The sequence below is a fragment of the Hylobates moloch genome, unplaced genomic scaffold, assembly GCF_009828535.3.
Source record: "Hylobates moloch isolate HMO894 unplaced genomic scaffold, HMol_V3 SCAFFOLD_4, whole genome shotgun sequence".
In the NCBI taxonomy this organism is placed as follows: Eukaryota; Metazoa; Chordata; class Mammalia; order Primates; family Hylobatidae; genus Hylobates; species Hylobates moloch.
Window position 1 is genome coordinate 163,674,713 of NW_026652279.1, and position 21,234 is coordinate 163,695,946.

At 38.6% G+C, this 21,234-nt stretch overlaps 1 protein-coding gene across 2 annotated transcripts in view; it reads left to right on the forward strand.

Annotated features, from left to right (window-relative positions):
- The window catches only part of ERCC5 (ERCC excision repair 5, endonuclease), a 46,276-nt gene that overhangs the window by 20,420 nt on the left and 4,622 nt on the right, over window positions 1-21,234 (forward strand). The window contains exons 10-16 of one of the 2 annotated variants that reach the window (XM_032151276.2): window positions 343-462; window positions 713-926; window positions 2,196-2,340; window positions 6,258-6,458; window positions 7,310-7,394; window positions 9,367-12,980; window positions 15,265-15,344. In XM_032151276.2, coding sequence (XP_032007167.1) covers window positions 343-462; window positions 713-926; window positions 2,196-2,340; window positions 6,258-6,458; window positions 7,310-7,394; window positions 9,367-9,969 — 1,368 coding nt within the window. In that variant the 3' untranslated portion in view covers window positions 9,970-12,980; window positions 15,265-15,344. Of the gene's footprint in view, window positions 1-342; window positions 463-712; window positions 927-2,195; window positions 2,341-6,257; window positions 6,459-7,309; window positions 7,435-9,366; window positions 12,981-15,264; window positions 15,345-21,234 lie in introns of those variants that run through there. The other variant, XM_032151277.2, reaches the window with a different exon arrangement.

The following is a 21,234-nucleotide window of genomic DNA, read 5'->3' on the forward strand; positions in this document are numbered from 1 at the left end:
AACATTGTGCTTTGACTTCTTGCTGAGGAAGCCGGGTTAAGTAGGTTTTGAGTTTTAAGGAGTTGCTGGATGAGTATTTAGTAGCTATTTGCAGTACAACTTGTGGTTGCTGATGGCTTTGTTTTTGTGTAGGTTACTGACTGGGATAGACTCTGTTTTTTATGTGGTTTAGTGATGGATCTCTAAAGATATTGCAGAGTCTTGGTTAGAAATCCAGTGGAGTACTTCCCAAGGAGAAAGAGCTTATTGGTAATTTCAGTCAGACTAAATGCAGGCTTTTTGTAACAGATGAACTCATTTGGATTATTAATATAAATCTATAAATGAAAAAAAATTTTATAGGAGGAGTTGGAAACTCTGGAGTGCAACCTCTTAGCACAACAGAATTCACTGAAAGCTCAAAAACAGCAGCAAGAACGGACCGCTGCTACTGTCACCGGACAGATGTTCCTGGAAAGCCAGGTGGGTGCAGACAGCTTGGGCTTCCTTTACCACCTTCCTCAGACCGCGGGGGGAGTGCATTGCATGAAGTGGGTATGCACTGCGCCCCCTGGTGCTCGGGGCCTGGTGATGCCCTTTCCTGGGTGTCACTGTGTGTCCCTAACTCTGCAGGAATGAATGCATTACATGAAGTGGTAGGCACTGCTCCCCCTGTGCTCAGGGCCTGGCGGTACCCTTCCCTGGGGGTCACTGTGTACCCCTCACTCTGCAGGAACTCCTGCGCCTGTTCGGCATTCCCTACATCCAGGCTCCCATGGAAGCAGAGGCGCAGTGTGCCATCCTGGACCTGACTGATCAGACTTCCGGAACCATCACTGATGACAGTGATATCTGGCTGTTTGGAGCACGGCATGTCTATAAAAACTTTTTTAATAAAAACAAGTTTGTAGAATATTATCAATATGTGGACTTTCACAATCAATTAGGTAAGACTTCAGAGTCTTTTTGATCACTTTCTGACACTTACCTTCAGAATTTGTCCTAGGAATTTTTCTTTCCAAGGAACTAGTTTGATGCATTGATGGAAATCGCAGGTCTACGCAAATTTTCATATAAGTGATCTTTGGCTTATATAGAGGAATAGGATTTTAAACATTTGAATTAAGGAATTAAGGTCCTAGTATGTTTAGGTAGTTAATCATCTGACTTAGTTAAACTTTGACTAGTTACTCAAGATCTCCAGAGTGAACCAAAGATGGTGGAGAGCGGAAGCAGGGGGAGTCACTCCTGCGCCTGGGCCTGTATTCAGGTTTCTGGCACTGATCGTCTTCTGTTCATCCAGCAAATATATGTTTGGTGACTCCTATATGCCAGTTGTTCTTAACAAGGGGGAAAGAGCAGAGAGTAAAATAGGAGAAACAGATGATAAGCAGATACATAAATCATAATTTGACAGTTGGTGGTATGTGCCATATAGAAAAATATAGCAGTAAAGGAGAGAGTGAACTTCAGGCATCGAGAGTGCAGGTGCTGTTTCAGAGAGGGTTGTTGGGAAAGGCTTTACTCACGTAACTTCATTCCTGCAGGGGCCTGCAGGAAATAGGAAGCAAGCACTGTAGATAGATGCCTCGGGACTAGTGTGTGAAAGGGGCTGAGGCAGAAGCTTGTGGGCTGTGTTCTAGGGAAGCAAGGAGGCCAGTGTGAGAGGAGGAGGGAGGAAGTGGCAAGGGCTAATGTTAGAGAATAGGAAGACCCTGAAACCCACCAGGGTCTGGTGTGCTAGGGTGTGCAGGCAGATTGAATGTGGGGCGGGAGAAGAATGAAGTTGAGGAGGATTCCAGATACTGAGCAGCTGGTTGAGTGGACCTGCTTTCAGTAAGACAAGGAAGGAGCACAGTGGAGGAGGAGAAACGAAGCGTTCGGGTTTGGGTTTGATAAATTGGAGATGCTCATTGGATACCCAGTGGAGGTGTTGAGTTGATAGTTGAATATATGTGACTGTGGTTCAGAGAGACCCAGGCTAGATAGCTAACTTTGGGGGTCAGCGTATAGAGGGTATTTAAAGCTATGAGAATGGATGACACTTTAAAAATATTAACAGAATGCCATTGAATAAAATAATTTATTTTCAAATAATAAGATATTTGTGGTTGTTGGATATAGATATACACACATATATAATTTATATAATAAAATGTTTATAAATGTTATATAAGAAATCTTAATAAAAATTAAAAAATATTGTTACTCTTTAGGATTGGACCGGAATAAGTTAATAAATTTGGCCTATTTGCTTGGAAGTGATTATACCGAAGGAATACCAACTGTAGGTTGTGTAACCGCCATGGAAATTCTCAATGAATTCCCTGGGCATGGCCTGGAACCTCTCCTAAAATTCTCGTAAGGTCTTTTATTTCTTTAATTTGGATAATTGTGTAAATACCCAAATAAGCAAATAGAACTATTATTTACAGCATGAACTGTCACAAATCATCGTTCACTGAGAAAGCAGCAGGAAGTATTGGTTGTTTTCCATTTTCTAGAGATGATGAAATCAGAGTCAGTTCTTAGTGGTGCTGGGCTTATCCTAGTTCAAGGGTACAAAGCCAGTCCTGTGGATTTCACAGGAATGTAGAAGTTGCCTTTTCATTCATTGACATATTTATAGAGCAGCTATGATGTGTCAGACACTGTGCTGGCCCTGGGGAAAGGAGAGATGAGTAAGGCATAGGCCATACCCTCAAGGACTCCCCCCATATTCTTGGAGGTGATGGAGAAGCAAAGCAAATTGTACTTGTCTGTGTGTTTGGTGTCCTGAGAGAGGTCAGCCAGGAAGCGACTTGGAAATATATGCCAGGAATGTTACCTCCAGCACTCCTGTCCTGTTTCTCACTGTGTGAATCCCGTGACGTGTTCAGTGGTGAAGTCTTGCTCCATCCAGAACCCAGAGTCGTGCTATACTCGGCGTACATTTATCATTTTGAAGATTCTGAGATGGTAGGAGTTATGAGTATGTCTGGGAAAGTAGTTTTTTCTTTGTCCTTGATGGCATCTTTTTAAAAAGTTGAAATATTAGTCACATACCACAGAGTTCACCGATTTAAAGTATACAGTGCACTGGTTTTTAGTATATTCACAAGATTGTGGTGGCATCTTTTAACCATCACTGTGTCGTGAGATGCTGTTTGGTGGTGGCTGATTTAATGATCCTTGAGTGTTCTCTCCAGTTACATATCCTGTGTTTGAAAGATGCTAGGATGCTCTGGTCTGAAGAGTCAGTGATTGGAATCACTGAAATGAACGGCGAAACTGTTGTAGTGATTGCAATCTTCCAGTCATAGCACACTTACCAATGTGTTGTATTTTATGCTTTCTTCATTCATCTTTTTCTGATTTTCTTATTGTTGAGGAAATTTATATACCGGGAATGAGTTATGAGGTAGACATACATCATGGTAGGTAAATAACTTGAAAACCTACAGATAATTTTATTATACAAATAAAGTAAATACATCATAGAAAATTATAAATATGTATTAAAAAGATGATTACAGCTTACAATTTGTTTATGTAATTTTAGACTTCTCTTCACACATATATATGCATATACATTGCATATATATGTATACTCATTTGAGTGTGTGTATTATATTTTTTTACAAGAATGGGATGCTATATACTTTTTATTTTACCTGTAGCCCATTTGGTATTAGAACAAGGCCTATTATCAACGATGATATAGATTTATATCGTTTTAAATGGCTCCAAGTAGTCTCTTTTTGGGTCTGTCAGGACTAATTTAATCAAATGTCTTTTGTTATTTCTATTTTTAAAAAGGTATTAACAGACATTGATTTGAGTGTCCTTAATCTTCAGGTTCTTATCTAATGATTATTTCAGGATAAGTGAAATAGTATCTGACTTTTCCATTTGGTTTCTTGATAACTATTGAGAGTGAATTTTTCATGTTTATAGATAGTTTGTGTTTCTGATTTAGTGAATGACATGTTTAGGCTGCTCCACGTTTCTTTGTTCAGCAGTTTTTGCTCATTTGTTGCCTGCTGAATTGTTTTCATATTTGAGCAGTTTCTGCCTTTGGTCCTTCAGCTCCTTGATGCCAGATAGGAGCAGCCTTTGCTCTGCCTGGCTCAGGACATTTAGGATGAATACAGAGTAAAGAGCAGGAAGGATGGTGGGAAACCAGTAAAATCAGAATGTGGCCTCACTTTCTTTTCTGTTCTCCTCTCCTGAGGGCACCCTGGCTGGTGAGTCATTCTTAGAGTGGGGCTGCATTGGGCCTGCAGGTTGAATTCAGCTGTAGTCACATTTGGTTTGGACTACACGGTGTATTCTTCTCTTGAGTTTAATTTTCAGTTGGCTACCAACACTTACCTTTGGGAGATTTTACACAAAATTATGGATTCTGTTGGGGGAAAAAGGAGATCTGAAAATACTGGGCTTAAATTTCTGGATAGCCCCAAAATAGCTGGCATGGAGCAGCAGCAGTTCCCCTCCCCTACCCCACGGCCTTGGACTGGGCATGAATCCTTCAGTTTCATCACAGTTGCCTCCACTCCCCCAGCTCAGCTGATTGACAGACAGCTTCCTCCTTTCATCTTTATGTGAAGTGCCTGGCCCTCCTGCTTGAAGGAGTAACCATAGCTTTGGCTTGATGAGCTCACAAGTGCGCTGATTCTAACTGGCAGTCACGATTACAGTTTCAAAAACGAAAATCTGCAAGTAAAGTAGAGGAGAATTATCGGTATTCTCTCAGTGCACTCCTGGAAAAAATGTTGTAAAAGTAATGAAGAAAAATTATTTTTTCCTTTTTGCATTTTGTTGCTATAATACAATGAAGACCGCAGTTAGTCATTTCCAACGCTAGATGGCACTCCTGCATCGGTGAGGCGGACCCTGGCCCTGACAGCCGGTCTGGGTGGGTTCCTAATGTTGCACTAGCAAGCTTGTGAAGCCGGGGAGCCTGAGCTGCAGGCGTTTTTTCAGGTTCCATTGAGTACATGGATTGGTGAGGATTATGTTAGTAACTTTGATGGCATTTATTTTTTCCTAATTGTATAAATGTTTCTGGTCAGCTGTTACTGCATTACAAACTACCTTCAGCCTTAAGTGGCTTCACACACCAGTAGTCACTGATTTTGCACATGCCTCTGAAGCTCGCTCAGGCCTCGTGGGGGTGTCTTGTCTCTGTTCCATGTCGGCTAGGACAGCTCGGCTGGGCTAGGACCCCTTAAGATGGCTCACAGGGCTGATGAGGTGGCTTCGGCCTCGGGGCCTCTCCACCTGGATGGCCACTTTGTGAGCTTGGCTTCCTCGCAGCATGTTGGAGCCAAGAGCAGGAGGTCCAGGGGACAGGAAGTGGCGAGGGCCTCCCTAGGCCTGGACGGCTTGAGTCAACACTGGTCAGCCATGGCCGCCCTGCTCAAGAGGAGGCCACAGGGACCCCCTTCGTGATGGGAGGAGGGTCCGAGAGTGTGTCGCTGTCCTTATCCGGCCGATTTAGGCTTAGAATGGAAAACATTGAAAAATGAATAAAATATAAAGAAGAAACTGAATGGCTGTGTTCTCACGTAGAATATTGCCTAGCACACAGCCAAATAATAGTTGTTACTGTTATTTATTTTAAATATCTGTTTACTTTTCTCATATATGTGTTTTTTCCAAAACTGGAATCATACTTTAAGTAGAGTTATCTCTGTTTTTATATATATTTATCTGTTTTACGTACATATATATTTATATATATAAAATGTTAAATTTTAAAAACAGATACATATATCTGTTTTTACAGATTTGTTAAATTTAACATTTTCTTGGCATATTTACATTTTATTAAATATGCTTTGATCCATTATTGTATTTGATTTGAGGTAAATAATACAGATACATTACTTCCATTTTACTGCTGAGAAAGAGACCCAGAGAAGTTGTAACTTCTGTGGTATAATTACGAGTGTGGGCTCTAGAGGAAGACTGTACCAATTCCAGCTGTGAAATCTTGAGCCAGTTACCTATTTTTGAGTTCAGTTTCCTCCTCTGTGAAGTGAGGGTAACGATAGGACATGGCTTGTGTGATGATTGGGCATGTGAAATATTTAACACAGTGCCGAGCACAGAGGAAGCCTTCCATAAATGTTTGCCATCATTATACATTGTGGCTAATAGTACTAAAATTAATAAAATATTCTATATATCATATAATTTGAGTTAGAACTTGAGTTTACATGTTCTAAGTTTAGTTCTTCATCCATAGTGCATGAACTGTAATGTCTTTGCTGTGTGTTTCCTTTACTTTACAGAGAATGGTGGCATGAAGCTCAAAAAAATCCAAAGATAAGACCTAATCCTCATGACACCAAAGTGAAAAAAAAATTACGGACATTGCAACTCACCCCTGGCTTTCCTAACCCAGCTATTGCCGAGGCCTACCTCAAACCTGTGGTGGATGACTCGAAGGGATCCTTTCTGTGGGGGAAACCTGATCTCGACAAAATTAGAGAATATCCTTTGCTTTTAAAAGAGAAGGAAACACCTTGTCAAATATGTGTTTGGTTTAAAACTTACGGAAGAGAAACTTGGATCGTTTTTTTCTTAATATCCCATTAATCCCATTTTCTTAATATCCCGTTCTCCTTTTCACTCCTTTTTTCCTCTCCTTAGTTGTTGTTTTTTGTTTGTTTGTTTGTTTTAAAGGAACAATGTATCACTCTGTCACCCAGCCTGGAGTGCAGTGGTGCAATCATAGCTCACTGCAGCCCACTTCCTGGGCTCAAGGGATCCTTCTGCCTCAGCCTCCTAAGTAGCGCAAGCCACTGCATCTGGCCCCTCTCCTTAGTTTTAAAGAGGGTCTTTGTTTGAATAAGCAGTGATAAGCATTCATAGATATAACCACATACTTAAATATTATTGATTCTGAAAGAAAGAAAGATGACTAATCTTGTCCTTTTTATTACTGGTTGTCCTTTCCGTGTATATTTAAGTAATCATTTAGATAGATGTTTCAAAACTTGCACTAGAATTAATCCAACTACATTTTATTTTTTCTTTTAATGAAGTAGGTAAGATATCTGAAACTTGTTTTTATTCCAGTTAACCTTTTTTCATAGTCACAAGTCTTTGATGTCCTAAAGTGAGAGCTAAGTATGTTTTATTTTAGAGAATTGAAAAGGACATAGTGCCAGATGATTATGCTGGAGTCATTTATTTTGTTTCTTTTAGCACTCTAATCTTTATAAATAGGAAAATCTTAGGAGATACGGGGAATTGAATCAAGAATGGGTTCTTTGGACCTTTTTATTTATCACTTGTTTAAATATTTTTCAAAATATTTATAAGTCTTAACTGCATGCATATTTTGTCAGCGGTATTTCGGCTGGAACAGAACGAAGACAGATGAATCTCTGTTTCCTGTATTAAAGCAACTTGATGCGCAGCAGGTAGTCATGGTGGACCCTTTTCCTAAGTTCAGGATGAAGGGTAGGCTGTGGTTGACAGCTGTTAAAGACCAGTTAACTCTTTTATTTTAGGGCACAGAGCAGACATTTTGATATTAGGATAATTTAGATGAGAGAAGAGAATAGAAAAAGAAAAGTTAGACTTTGGCTTCATTTTCTATGATCACTCTTAGGGCTGAACTTTGGAGTCCTTTCATATTCATTTTTTTTCTTTGAAAAAACCAGTCTAATAACTGATTTCACACTAAGGTGTTTCTGACTAAATACATTACCCCTTGGGCATTACTTTCATTTTTTAATGAAAGGAAGTGTTCAATCCAAAGCAATTCTGATCATTTAAGTTTTTATAAGTACTAATATTTTTAAAGTCTATAAATGAATCTTGAAAGGTAGAAGTTCAGTCATTATTGTGTATCAGTAGGAGAGGTTTTTGTGGGGAAGGAGCCCTTTTGTATGATCTTTAGTTCCTCTAGGTACGTACTTCTTGCTTTATCTGTATGTTCTGACTTACACAAAACAAGCTTTTGCCCACACTAGAAACAACCCACAAAACATACGTACAAATAAACCACTTAGCAGAAATGAGAGTGTAGCTTTTGTGATAATATATTTAAATTAAACCTGTTTTCATTAGGCTTGGATAATTTTGAAAAACGTGAACAAAACTGAGACAACATTTCTACGAGTTTCTCTTTGTTTTTTGGATGACTATCTACTGGAAACATTATAAACCAACCAAAAAGGAAAGCTGTTTGGCTTAGTGTCTAGTGACTTCTTAATTTCAGATAAACTTTGTTGTAATATTTATCTCCCTTTTCATTCTAAAACTTAATGTGTTTATTTTTCCAAAATTAGAAAATGAAGAAAATGAATTAAAACTACTCATTAGTTACCTCCTCTAATACAGATGTTAACATTTAGGTTAAAAAATTTTCCTACATTTATTTGTGACCATACGAAATGTAACTTAATAGATCTAATCCTCCCCCCAACTTATTAGCGTATTTTCTTCTATGTATTGTGTGGCTTTCTTAATTCCAGATGACTAGATTATATTTCATGAAAGAGATTTAAATAATTAGTTCAGTTTATTTGTTGGACCTTTAATTTTCAAGTTTTTATAGTAATGCTGTGATGAACATTGGGCATATAGGTTTACCCATATATATATATTATTTTTTTTTGAGACGGAGTCTCACTCTGTCGCCCAGGCTGGAGCGCAGTGGTGAGATCTCGGCTCACTGCAAGCTCTGCCTTCCGGGTTCACGCCATTCTCCTGCCTCAGCCTCCCGAGTACCCGGGACTACAGGCGCCTGCCACCATTCCCGGCTAATGTTTTGTATTTTTTTAGTAGAGACGGGGTTTCACTGTGTTAGCCAGAATGGTCTCCATCTGACCTCGTGATCCACCCGCCTTGGCCTCCCAGAGTGCTGGGATTACAGGTGTGAGCCACTGTGCCCGGTGGCCAGAGAATATCTTCTTAAAAGTGAATTTGCTGAATAAAAGGCAAGAATATTTCTTACAATTGCTAATATATACTGTGAACTTGCCTCTCAAAGGTATTGTATGATGATAATGTTTTTAAAAGAAAGATATAGTGGGACTTAGAAACAGGCCCCATGAAGTTGTGTCGCTCCTGAGGAAGATGAAATGTTTAGCTACAGAAAAATATTTAATGCTCTTTAAGTATCTTAAGAAGAGATTTCTCATTTGAGATGTGGACTAAAGATTTAGTTGACAGAGATGGTACAAGTACTGCTTTAGGTATGATTTAAAAAGTGAAAATTACTATCAGTAATTCATTGGGAGAGAACTGGGTTTTGGGAGATAATGAATTAATATTTTCTGACATAGTAATCCAACGTGAGTGATCAAGGTTGAGCTTGTTGATTTGGTTTAGAAACTTGACTTACTTCTCTGATTTATTATTGTTATTCTTTTGTTATTTTTTTAGACACAGCTCCGAATCGATTCCTTCTTTAGATTAGCACAACAGGAGAAAGAAGATGCTAAACGTATTAAGAGCCAGAGACTAAACAGAGCTGTGACATGTATGCTAAGGAAAGAGAGAGAAGCAGCAGCCAGCGAAATAGAAGCAGTTTCTGTTGCTATGGAGAAAGAATTTGAGCTACTTGATAAGGCAAAAGGAAAAACCCAGAAGAGAGGCAGAACAAATACATTGGAAGAGTCATCAAGCCTGAAAAGAAAGAGGCTTTCAGATTCTAAAGGAAAGAATACATGTGGTGGATTTTTGGGGGAGACCTGCCTCTCAGAATCATCTGATGGATCTTCAAGTGAGGATGCTGAAAGTTCATCTTTAATGAATGTACAAAGGAGAAGAGCTGCGAAAGAGCCAAAAACCAGTGCTTCAGATTTGCAGAACTCAGTGAAGGAAGCTCCTGTGAAGAATGGAGGTGCGACCACCAGCAGCTCTAGTGATAGTGATGATGGAGGGAAAGAGAAGACGGTTCTCGTGACCGCTAGATCTGTGTTTGGGAAGAAAAGAGGGAAAAGAGGGAAACTAAGATGTGCAAGGGGAAGAAAAAGGAAAACCTGATTAAAAAATATGTATCCTCTATAATTAGTTATGACAGCCATTTGTAATGAATTTATCGCGAAGACATAATAAAATTAACTATTTGCACAGTCTTTGTATTTAGTGTGTGGTTCTTAAAAATACAAATGCTAATTTCACATTTGTTTTTTAATGTTTTACTTTTCTAGTATTTTTTAGTTGAATATTTCAAGTATCATTGGATATTATCTTGTAATCACAGGCTTTGTCTTTTCATGTTTTCATTATCTTACAATGTCTGATCCTTCCTGGCCACATGTAAAAAAAATGAAAAAGATTTCTATTGATCAGCACTCACTCTCAATAGGCATTCCCTCTGACATTCAGACATAGCTGAGAAGAAACACGTGCATGTTTCTAATTCCACAATAGTGGCAGTTTTACACAACTGTTTAGCCCTGCTGCCCACGGCTTTGCGTTTTCCCTCAGGTTCCACTTAAAAGCATAGCAGGAGGGAGCCTCACTGCTGGAACATATTTGAATATGTTTGCTGTGGTTTTAGCAAACAATTAGGAAACCTAAATGGTGTGCATCATTCTACCTGTGAGCATTAAGTGTATGGGAACCTCTGTACCATTATGTTTGGCTTTTAAACGAGACTTCACTTATCAGAAGCTGACTTCTGTGTAAATGGATTTGGAGGCTCGGGGCTGGAGTTGAACTGGGGTAGGTGGGTCAGCTTTAGGAGGGGCCTGCAGGGGTTGATTGTTGTTGACACAGTGTTTGTTCAGAGTGGACAGGGAAGGTTATTTTAAGACTGCTCCTGTGGAGACCTCTCCCAAGAACAACCCCCAAGCTCCTATTTGCTTCGAGTTAAGAACGATTGGAGGAGAGTACTACCAATTACTTTGAGCGTGGGTCCTCTGCCTTCAGAGCTACCTTCCCAAGTCTGTGTCTTTTTGGCATCATTAGTATTTCCATCTTTCCTGACTTTTTCCTTCAGCCTTCAAATTGAAAATCTTCACCAATGAAAACAAAATCCAAATAGATAATCTCCAGCAGTCTTTCAACGACTCCTAGATGTGTTGTTTTTTAGGTTCCCATTTATGTTGACTTGCCAGCCAAACTTCTCCAGTACTTGGACTACAGCAGCTGCTTTTCTTTGCACACTATTTTTTCCTAATTTCAAATAACGTCTTCTGCATCCATCATTCTTCTCCAGCAGCTTCCTTCTAAAGTCAACAATGATTTCCACATAAACTCAGATCTTTTCTTCATGCTTTTCTCTGGAGGTACTTGGAGCAGAACATTTTTGGAGGCAAGGGGAGGGGAAAATTAACTTTTTTTGTGTTTTTCTCATTTCTCAGAATTACTCGTCACTGGGAGTTTTCTGCATATATATTTGCAGGTAGAATAACAGTCTTGCTAACAAATTTAATTTGATGCCTTTAGTAGATATTTACATTTGTTTTTCACTGCATTAGCTGGGGTAAAGGATAAGCCACTGTAACAAAAGATGCTCATATACAATGGTCCGAATAAGCTAGAACATTACTTCTCTCTTACTCAACATGTCTGGCCAGTCTGAGCTGATGAAGCAGTTGTGCACCTTGAGGTCATTCAGTCCTGTGTTCAGCCAACCCCTAGGGTGCCATCTTGCCTGAGTGGTCTGTACTGGGTGATTACTTCATCTGCATTGCATCCTGCCAGAAGGGGAAAGAACCAAAGTCCGGGGCAAGCAGAATATCATGTTAAGGGTGACTAGGAACATCGCTTTTCTCCCATCTTGTCGACCTGGGCTGAGCATATGGCCACAGTTGGATACGCTCAGAAATGGAATTTCTACCCCGTCTATGTGCCTAGGAAGAAGGGGAAATGGATGGTCAGGACCATGAGAAACCTGGTCTGTAACACTATTTATATAACAGTTTGATATATCTTCTTTTTCTCTTAACCCTGTGACCAAGACATAATGCTTTTACAAGGGGAGAAACACGTTTAAAGACATTAACTAGTTTTGCCAAATTTACCCATGTAGTAGGTAAAACTTCTTGCCTGAACCAAAATCTTCTAACTCAAAATTCCAGGGTGCTATTTTACCTATAAAAGAGGTTGCCTGTTTAAAATAATCAGCAGCTGAACAAATTTTTTATTGTTCACATCAAGTTGGTGTACCTGGAGCTTATTTAGGATGATGACCATCATATGCCTTTTCGATTATCTTCCAGCTCATTAATATTTTGTTTAGCTTTATCTATACTTGCTGTTAAACCCATATATTGAATATTTTATTTCATTGATTGTTATTTTTCAGTTTTATTTGACTTTTTTTTTCAATTTGACTTATTTTTATAGATTCCAGTTCTCTGGTGTACTTCTTGTCATCTGTTTTTGAGCATCTTAATCACAGTTACTTTAAAGTCTGTGGAATAACTCCAATATCTAAGTCACCTATGAGTTTATTTCTGTTGTCTGTTTCTTGGTATGCTTGGGTAAATTTTGACTGAATGTTGGACAGTCTGTGAAAAATTAGAGGTACCCTGTATCTTCCTCTAGAGAGGATTCCAGAATGTATTTGGACAGGCAGCAGAGGGGAAGATCACCTCAGTGCAGCCAGCGAGGACCAAGTGGATTGAAGGCTAGTTTGCAGTTTTTTCTGTAAGACTCCAGCTTCTAGTTTCACCCATATTCCAGGAAAGTCACTTTCCACGAGTGCCCTCGTGTTTCGTCTTTTGCGCTTGGATCTGCTTTTGCCACTGAATGCTTCAAAAATTAGCCTCTTGCCCTAAACAGCTTAATCAGTCAATTCTTCGACTGAATGGTCAGCACTAAGTGTCAGGCTTCTCTGTCCCTTTTTTCTGGGATCTTGGGCCCACAAATCTGGCTGTCTTGGCAGCCACAAACACTCTTCTTTTGTCTCCACAGTTCTGTGAGATTGCCTGATGCTCCGCTGCTATCCTTACATGCGGTCTTCTCTCTTTGGCTTCCTCAAGAAACAGCAATGCCTGGAATTCGTGGCTGCCTTGACAGCTCTCTGATACTTTATAACAGAGGTATGTTTGTGTGGGGCGTGTGTGTGTTTAAAAATCTGCTTTTCTCATTCTTAATAGAAGCTGGGGTTTGCTATAAGCTATTTACAGCTGGAGGCAGAAGTCAGTATGTAGTTGTTAAACAGTCATGTTGGTTAAGATGCTTGATTTAGGGATTCTGCCTCTTAAGATATGTAACAGTGAGGATTGCATGATCTTTCCAAAAAATCCTTAAAAAAGACAATGGTTTTTATTCGTCATTTATTTTGTTTTTAAAAAAGCCCCAAAGAGAGAGTATTCTCTGCCCCAAATTAACTGCTTACGAATAATAGTTCGCATTGCTTAGGATTTTGAACTTTCCAGAATGTTTTTACCTATAATATTCACCCCACAAATATATGTTGTATGACCTTTGTATCATTTTTAAAAGACATTTATATTTTTTTGAGACAGAGTCTTGCTCTGCTACCCAGGCGGGAGTTTGGTGGTGTGACCACGGCTCACTGCACCCTCCATTTCCTGGGCTGAGTGGTCCTCCTGCCTTAGCCTCCCAAAGGCTAAGGCACCCTGCCAATATATCCTTGTTTTATAGATGATGAAACCAAGAAACATACTAAGTAAATGGCTTAAAATCACAATCTAATTATAGGCAGGAATAACTAAAATCAGGCTTCCCAACTCCTAGCCCTTCCAATACATTCAAGTGACCTCGATTCATCTGTGTATACATCATGGACCTGTAGTCACACTCCTAAGTTTAACTGTCCAATATTGCTTCATCTTAACTCTGTAACTTTCTATCAGGGAGCTTTCCAGTGGCATGGGAAATGTGTATGTCCTCTGAGAGGCACATGTACATACACTTGGGCAGGTGCACAGGTGGATCTATATTCTCAGCCTGCCCATTCAGTCTGAATAAAAAGGAATCATGGTAGTTTGATTCCTGGGTGCAGAGCAATGCTACACATATTCTAGTATGGTTGTTGGAGTCTAAAAACAGTGTTCCAATGCAGATAGGTGCCATGAAAAATATGTAGCGTTCATTTCCTGGAATGTCATAGCCACGGAGTCTTAGAATAACTCTTGGCATCCAAGATAAAAGCTGGATCACTTCCTCCAAATAGTCTTCACTCACTTCCGGGAGTGGGTTGTATTCACCTTTAGCTCTGTTCATGAGACACTCACATGGGATATTCCTAGCCTTCTGCCCCCTTAGTTACGGGCATTGCAGCCTCACTGCTGTATAACCAGAGGCATGGGAGCTGCAGCTGTCAGAATCCTAATCCTTTCTGCTTGGACTCGTTACCAGTGTGTGTAGTACTAAACTGTGTGCTGTGATGCTAGCCTTTCAGTCACTACCAGAGGTCTCAGCAGCAAAAACAAAAATTGTGGATGATACATTTTAACCTTCTAGAAACTCAGCTAACTCGTTTAGGTATGTCCAGGCTTTCCATTTAAATATCAGCCTTAAGGCAGACACGTCTTTCTTTAATGGAAGAGATCTAAATTGGGAGCAAAACATGTGACCACTTTTGCTATCGTTTTAGCTGTGTAGCCTCAGTGACATAATTTAACCTTGGTTTTCCTGATTTGCAAACTGTAGGGAGAATAATGTCTTCTAACTTGCTGAAGTATGCTGTTAAAGAAAATGTGGTGGCTGTAAAAAGTGCTTTCAGATTCTCGGAAGAAAGGAGTGCTATATTAATTCACAGTACTGCAATTGTTATTTTACCCCAGATTGAGAAGTAAAATATCAAATTGTTATTTTCTAGTTTGAATAACTGTTAAATTTATTCAGATAATCTGCTCTATTCAAGAGGCATAGTTTCTTCAGTTTTAAATATATCGGCTGTGATAGTATGGACTCCTTAAGGTAGACGCTGCTCAAAAGATTATCTGGCAGTGAGGCTGTTTGACATTGCATAGGTGCTAATGATGCATTGATGGTAACAAGTGAACTTTCAATGTTTTAATCGCCTCTTAAATTTTAGGATTGCAATCTTACTAGTCAATATGAAGATGATGCCTTTCTTTGTTACAACTGAGGTAGTCTCTGGTGAAGAATATGTTTTCTTTCTGTAGTAGCTTTTTAAAATTTCTAACTCAGAAGCCTTTGTTCTCATTTTAATTTCTTCTAGATAGTGTTTAGATGGTCTTTCTTAAGTCACGCTTCGTTAATATATGATATTTTAATATAATTTTGTCTGCTGTATTTGAAGTTAAACTTTATTAAGAAAATATAAAAGCACTCCATACATATTTTGAATTAATTATTACCATTTGATATTTTAATGTATTATCTGTCTAGTTTTCAAGAAATAATGAAGAAAACATCAATATATCACCTACCATCATTTCATTACTTGATGGATTCAGAAGCTCAAGAAGGTAAGTCATTTTATGTTTATGTAGCTTACCAATTCTAAGAAGACAAATAACTAATAGAATATAAAGTGTCACCTTTGCAGTATTCATTAATGTCTTAAATGGAGCTGGGACTTTTATCAATGGCATATTATGTCTTGGTTTATATTTGCGAGCCTGCAAACATCTTGAATAATGTTTAAGTCTATTACTATAGCGTGATCTTGATGATATGTTAAAGATACTTTTGATAGATTAAATTAAATATATAGACTTACTAAGCATGTACAGGGTTTTTGATCTTCAAATAAGGAATACATTTTTTCCTCAAGTGCTGTACACTAAATGTATGATGTGATTTCTAAGCAAATTTTATTTCAGATAAGAAGCTTGTAAGAAAGATAAAAATAGTTTTATGTAAAAACTATAAGTTTTTACTAGTAGTTGGATGAAAGGTGAATTTAGGCTATACAAACATCTGTAGCCTGAGTTTATGATTCCTCTAACTATTTATTAGAGGCAAATACATAATATAATTTGACCTCTGGATGTAAGGAGATTAAGTTTGAATTCTACTATCAGTGTGGTTATTTGAAATTGAACCATCATTTTTATATAGTCTTAAGTGTCAAGCGTGACTTTGCATGGGTTATGTAATATAACTGTCCTCATTGTCTCGAGATCAAAAGTACAGACATACACTCTTGACAGACTAGAAAAATTACCATATTTTTGTAGAGCGGTTGTAATACAAATCTAACTATCTTGATTTCTTTTGTTCTGTCCTTATCTGCACACACTGTAGATGTTTTCTGAACACTATAGTCCTGGTTTTTCTGTTTTTGGCCATTCCAGGTGGCTTCTACCTAGGAGAGCACATCTTTAGGCCAAGAGAGCTGGGTGTATGCCCAGTGTTGGCAGCCTACCTGGCTTTAACACAAATAGTTTAACCAAGCGATTCTTGCAAACCTAACCATTTAAGTTGATCACTTGGAGAACCTAGCCATTTAGATGATTTGAATGAAGATGCAATTTCTGTGTGGTTTATGAATAAAATTATATCATTATCATTACCATTAGTAACAATTCTTGGTTTCAACTGTGTAGAAGATAATTTGGCAAATTACAAAGGAAATGAAAGAAGTTCAAGGTAAGGTTGAGACGGAACTAGCATTACAATGTTTTACAACACAAACAAACACAGTCTGTAATCATCTATATAGCCAATTAAAGCTTTAAAAATGTGTTCACACACACAGAGCTAAGGGAATTAAGGATGTGCCCTTGGAGCAGATCAGGTGGCATTTGCTTGGAAAGGCATCACCAAGTAGAGGAACACTCAGTTCTCAAGTACTGAAGGATACTGACTTTTCCTGCGCTAACTCTTTTATACTTAGAATCCTGTGCTTGGAAAGGATGGAGCAAACCCATAGCTCAGTGCTCATATTTCAACACTGGCATGAAGATCCAAGAATTGTAGGATGTCACTTATTTATACACAGATTAAAATTAGGGCTATGGTGGGTGCTAAAAAATTCTTCTATATGTGTTTCTAAGGCTGTATTATAATCTAAGGTGTCTAAAACCTTATCCACATTAACTATTCTAAATATCCTATGTTGCCAGCCTCATGCCAACAGCCTCTCTCCAGCTGTTAGTACAGGTAGCAATCTGTTATAGAACAGTAGGGTCACCTAAGGACCTGCAGCCTTGGGGCAGATTCATCCTTGCCCAAGGCTCAGTGATTCTGGCTCACAGTGACCCTCAAGTCTGTCATGTCAGCTGCTTACTTGACATCCTACTTACTACCTCTTGTCAGTTTAGGGCCTTCAAGACGTAGATGCCAAAATGGGGCTAAGCATGTAAGGGATTTACTGGGGGAAATGTTTGTGGAGGATAAGGAAGAAAACAGAAGTAGGCAAGGGGAGCCTTCAGAGCCCAATGTGGGTCCAGTGCCCGTAAGAGGAGAGAGAGGACAGATTGGGTGGGAAGAGTCTCCAATTGCAACACAATTCTGAGACAGTCTCAGGTGGGCTGATGAAAATCCCTGAGCAGGAGTTGCCCACTAGAGGAGTGTCCTATATGGAACAGGAACCGGCTGGCTTGAGTAGGCAGCCCCAGGAGGAACATGGTCTCCCAGGAGCCACAGGTGCAGCAGTGGGCAGTGTTGGGCAACTCTGCTCCTTGTGGCAGGTTCTCTTAATCTGAGTGGCACACCCAGAGTAATATGTATTTAAAATAATTTTCCTTTACAGGTTTGCCCTTCCACCTATATTTTCGATCTCAGTCAATGGCAACATCACGCCCCAGGCTACCCAGAAACCTGGAATCATCCTGATTTTCTCCCTTTCCTTCACACCCTTCATCATTACATCTCATTGACTTTACATTCCTGATACATTTCCCTACCCCTTGTTCCATTTCCACCATCACTTGCCTTGATTCAGGTCTTCATTATCTCTGCTCCTGACTGCTGTTAGCCACCTTCTAATTGGCTGTCTCACTCCGGGCCAACTCCCTTTCTTTACCCTCTCTAGTTCTTTTTCCATACTGTAACCTGCACTGCATGATCTTTTAAAAATCCAAATCTTGTCACATTTGTCTTCTGCTTAAAATTCTTCAGTGCCTCATTATTTCTTATAGGATAAAATCAAGGCTACTTAGTATGGTGTAATGTGTTTTACCTTGTGCTACTATCCTCATTTATCCTGTATTCTGGTTCTCAGGATTTCCAAAGTTGGTCAGGAGACTTTTTGCCAGTGGGCTTTTGCACATGTCATTTCCTGTGTATGACAGGTCTTCCCTTCTCCTATTTGACAAACTCATAATTAGGAAGGCTCAGATAATTCTTTCCTGAGCTCTCTGAGAGGTAGAACTTCCTATTTTTGAGTTGCCTACTGAAGCCTCTGTTATAGCACTTTTACTGAACCTCTGTTATATAGCACTTGGTCTGCCTTCATAGTGCCCAGGTACTTAATAAATGAGTGAATGAATGAATGAATTAGCTATAATGTAACCCTATTGGCTGACTTAAATTTGCTCATTAGCGATGATGTTGTATTTCTGATCATCAGTCAGTTGACTCCCTTCAGGACCTAATATAATGTTCTACTCAAGGTATCACATTAAAAATTTTCAGGAGCATCTTCATAAATCTTTGCAGAATTGGATTAATGAGTAATATGGTTTTTATAAACAGTATTGCATTAATATATATGGAAATTTGTGTAATTCTACCACTGTTTTAAGAAACCTATCAAACTACAGTCTGAGGCAATATATTTAATATACTAGTTGGAGTACTACAGCACATATAATTACTAATGTGAGAATAACTTATTAACACATTTTAAACATTTTACAAGTAACATGAATAATTATCTTCCAGATAAGACTAATAAATTTTCTACATGTTGAATAAAAATAACTCTTGAATATACCAGTCTACTTCAGATGTCTTCAAAACTCAGATTTGAATGTCAAGTTTGAATGTCATTTGTTGCCCCTAGGGGAGACATACCACCACTTCGAAAGCACACAAGTTCATACTTGGCTCCTTGACCCAAGGCCTTCATTTAGACTCTTGTCATTTTTCATCTAGATTGTTCCAATAATCTTCTAATTAGCTTGTAAGGTCACCAGTTCTTCAGCTACTGCTGTCAGATGTAGTTCTTAAATATCAAATCTGATCATGTCAATTCCTGTTCTAATAATCTTTATTAGCTCCTCCTCACCTTATAGAACAAAGGTCAATGTTGCACATAAATTTAATTCCAACCTACTTCTTCAGGCTTATTTTCTATAGTTCCCCTGCGTGCACCTTGTGTAATGCTGATTATAATCCCTAAAGACACAATCCCAAATGCATGATCCTGAATGTTGAAATCCCCAAAGAACAAACTCCCTTACATCTAATTGAATTTCCAAACCATAATGATAGATTTGGAATTAGGTGCCATCAAAACTTCTAAAGGTGGATTTCAAGGTGTTACCAACAGTTTCTTTTTCCATGCAGCCCAATACATTTGCCGGAAAAGTCAGATGGATGGATTGCCTGTAGAATATAGTAACATGGAAAACTTCAGTTTATAATGCATTATTTGTCTGCATTGGCATTCCTTCTAGCTGATGAAATTCTAGGAGCTCTTCATGAGTTAAAGCTGAATTTGCCTGATGAAGCCAGCAAAGTTACTGACTCTAAAATAACTATGTGCACGGTAGGATAAGAAAGCACCCAATGATGTTGCTGTTCGATCACCAATATTGTTTCAGCCAAATCTGTGGTCTGTATATGAGTACATGAGCAAAGGATTTCCATGTGCCCAAAACAACATAGAAGCATGACACAGAAGATAGGAAATTTAATAGGAAATGCTCATGTGAGTGTATATTGAATCAAACTAGAATTTCAAAAAGAGCAGCATCATGTAGAAAATCAGTGTGAATGTATTCTTCAAGAAGAGCCATGTCCTAAAAGAAAAGAAACAGTTACTCATCTCCATGCAAGACTTCAGAATACAGTTAATTATTGTGGAAGTCGGCCAGCTCTTATGGGCTAGCTCCGTGCAGTTACCCATAATTTATCCCTGTAATACACTTTTTCATATGTTGAATTTTCTTTTTAGTTTCTTTGGGAAGGTTTTGTTTTTCTTTTTCCTTTTTTAAATTTTTTTCCTCACCATTTTAAATCATCAGCATTATTTTTTACAATTCACTATGGTATGCTACATGTTTCATCTTTACATTTCCAAATCTAGAGGTATAAATTGTATGAGCTTTTAGAGAGTTCTAATTTGTTTTATGCACTTTTTTTTTGCAAATTTGACTCCATGGAAGTGCATTTTAATAACACTGACTTTGTGTGTAAGCATTGTGTATATATATGTAAAAACCTTAAAACTTCCTCAATAAATAAAGGGATGTCCTTTTTCTGCATGTGCATTTGTGAAAGATAACATTTTTCAAGATCTCAGCTCTTTAGGCAACTGTATATGTGGTGGTGACTCATTGTTGGTATTTAATTTTAATTTTTTTAGCAAGGGGCGTCTCACTATGTTGCCCAGGCTGGGCTCTAACCGTGCTTCCACCTCAGCTTCCTGAGTAGCGGGGACTACAGGCGTGAGCCACTGCCTGCAGCTCCACTGTAGGTTTGGATCAGTTTCATCAAAAGACTTAGGTTGTTCATCAGGATAGTTCAAGTGACCAAACTATATAAGTGATTTCTTTATGAACACGATTTTTCTACTCATAACTGTTATGCCCGTGTAACTGTGGGTAGCACACCTGAGTGCTTATCATTGCAAAATTATGTATATTATTATTGCCAATTTTATTGTATAAAGTAGCCCACAAAGTGTTCTGTTGTGTTTTTATGTTTCTAAACTCTTTTAAAAATGTAAATATGTTTTAAAGAACTTTTAGAATTATTTTTATCAGAATTATGTATTTGGAGTTTTGATCTTTCAGGATTCAACACTGGGGATTATGGCGTCAGAAACTGTGTCTTTTGGGATTCTGGCCCAAACCCCTAGCCTTGTACCCTCGCTCCATAGATCTTCTAACAGCTCCTGGGCTTACATATCTCATCTTTTATGATGCTTCTCCTGATTCAACCAACCAGTGGTGCTTCCCATAGCATTTTAGAAAGACCTGTTTTATAGCATTTATCAAGGTATTGACATTTGTTTAGTTGTCTGCCCCTTCCGTGATCCCAGTAGCAAACTTGTAGTACAACTAATTTAGGTTTTTGTTTTTCCACTTGCATCCTAAGCAATCTCAATAAAAGATGCATTTTCTTTCTTTTGTAACGACAAAATGTAGCATTGTTTGGTTTACTTGATTAGAGTTACAACCTCCGTACATTCTTGAAACTAAGAAGACCAGCAGACAGAGAATATTTGTAGAATCTTCTCAA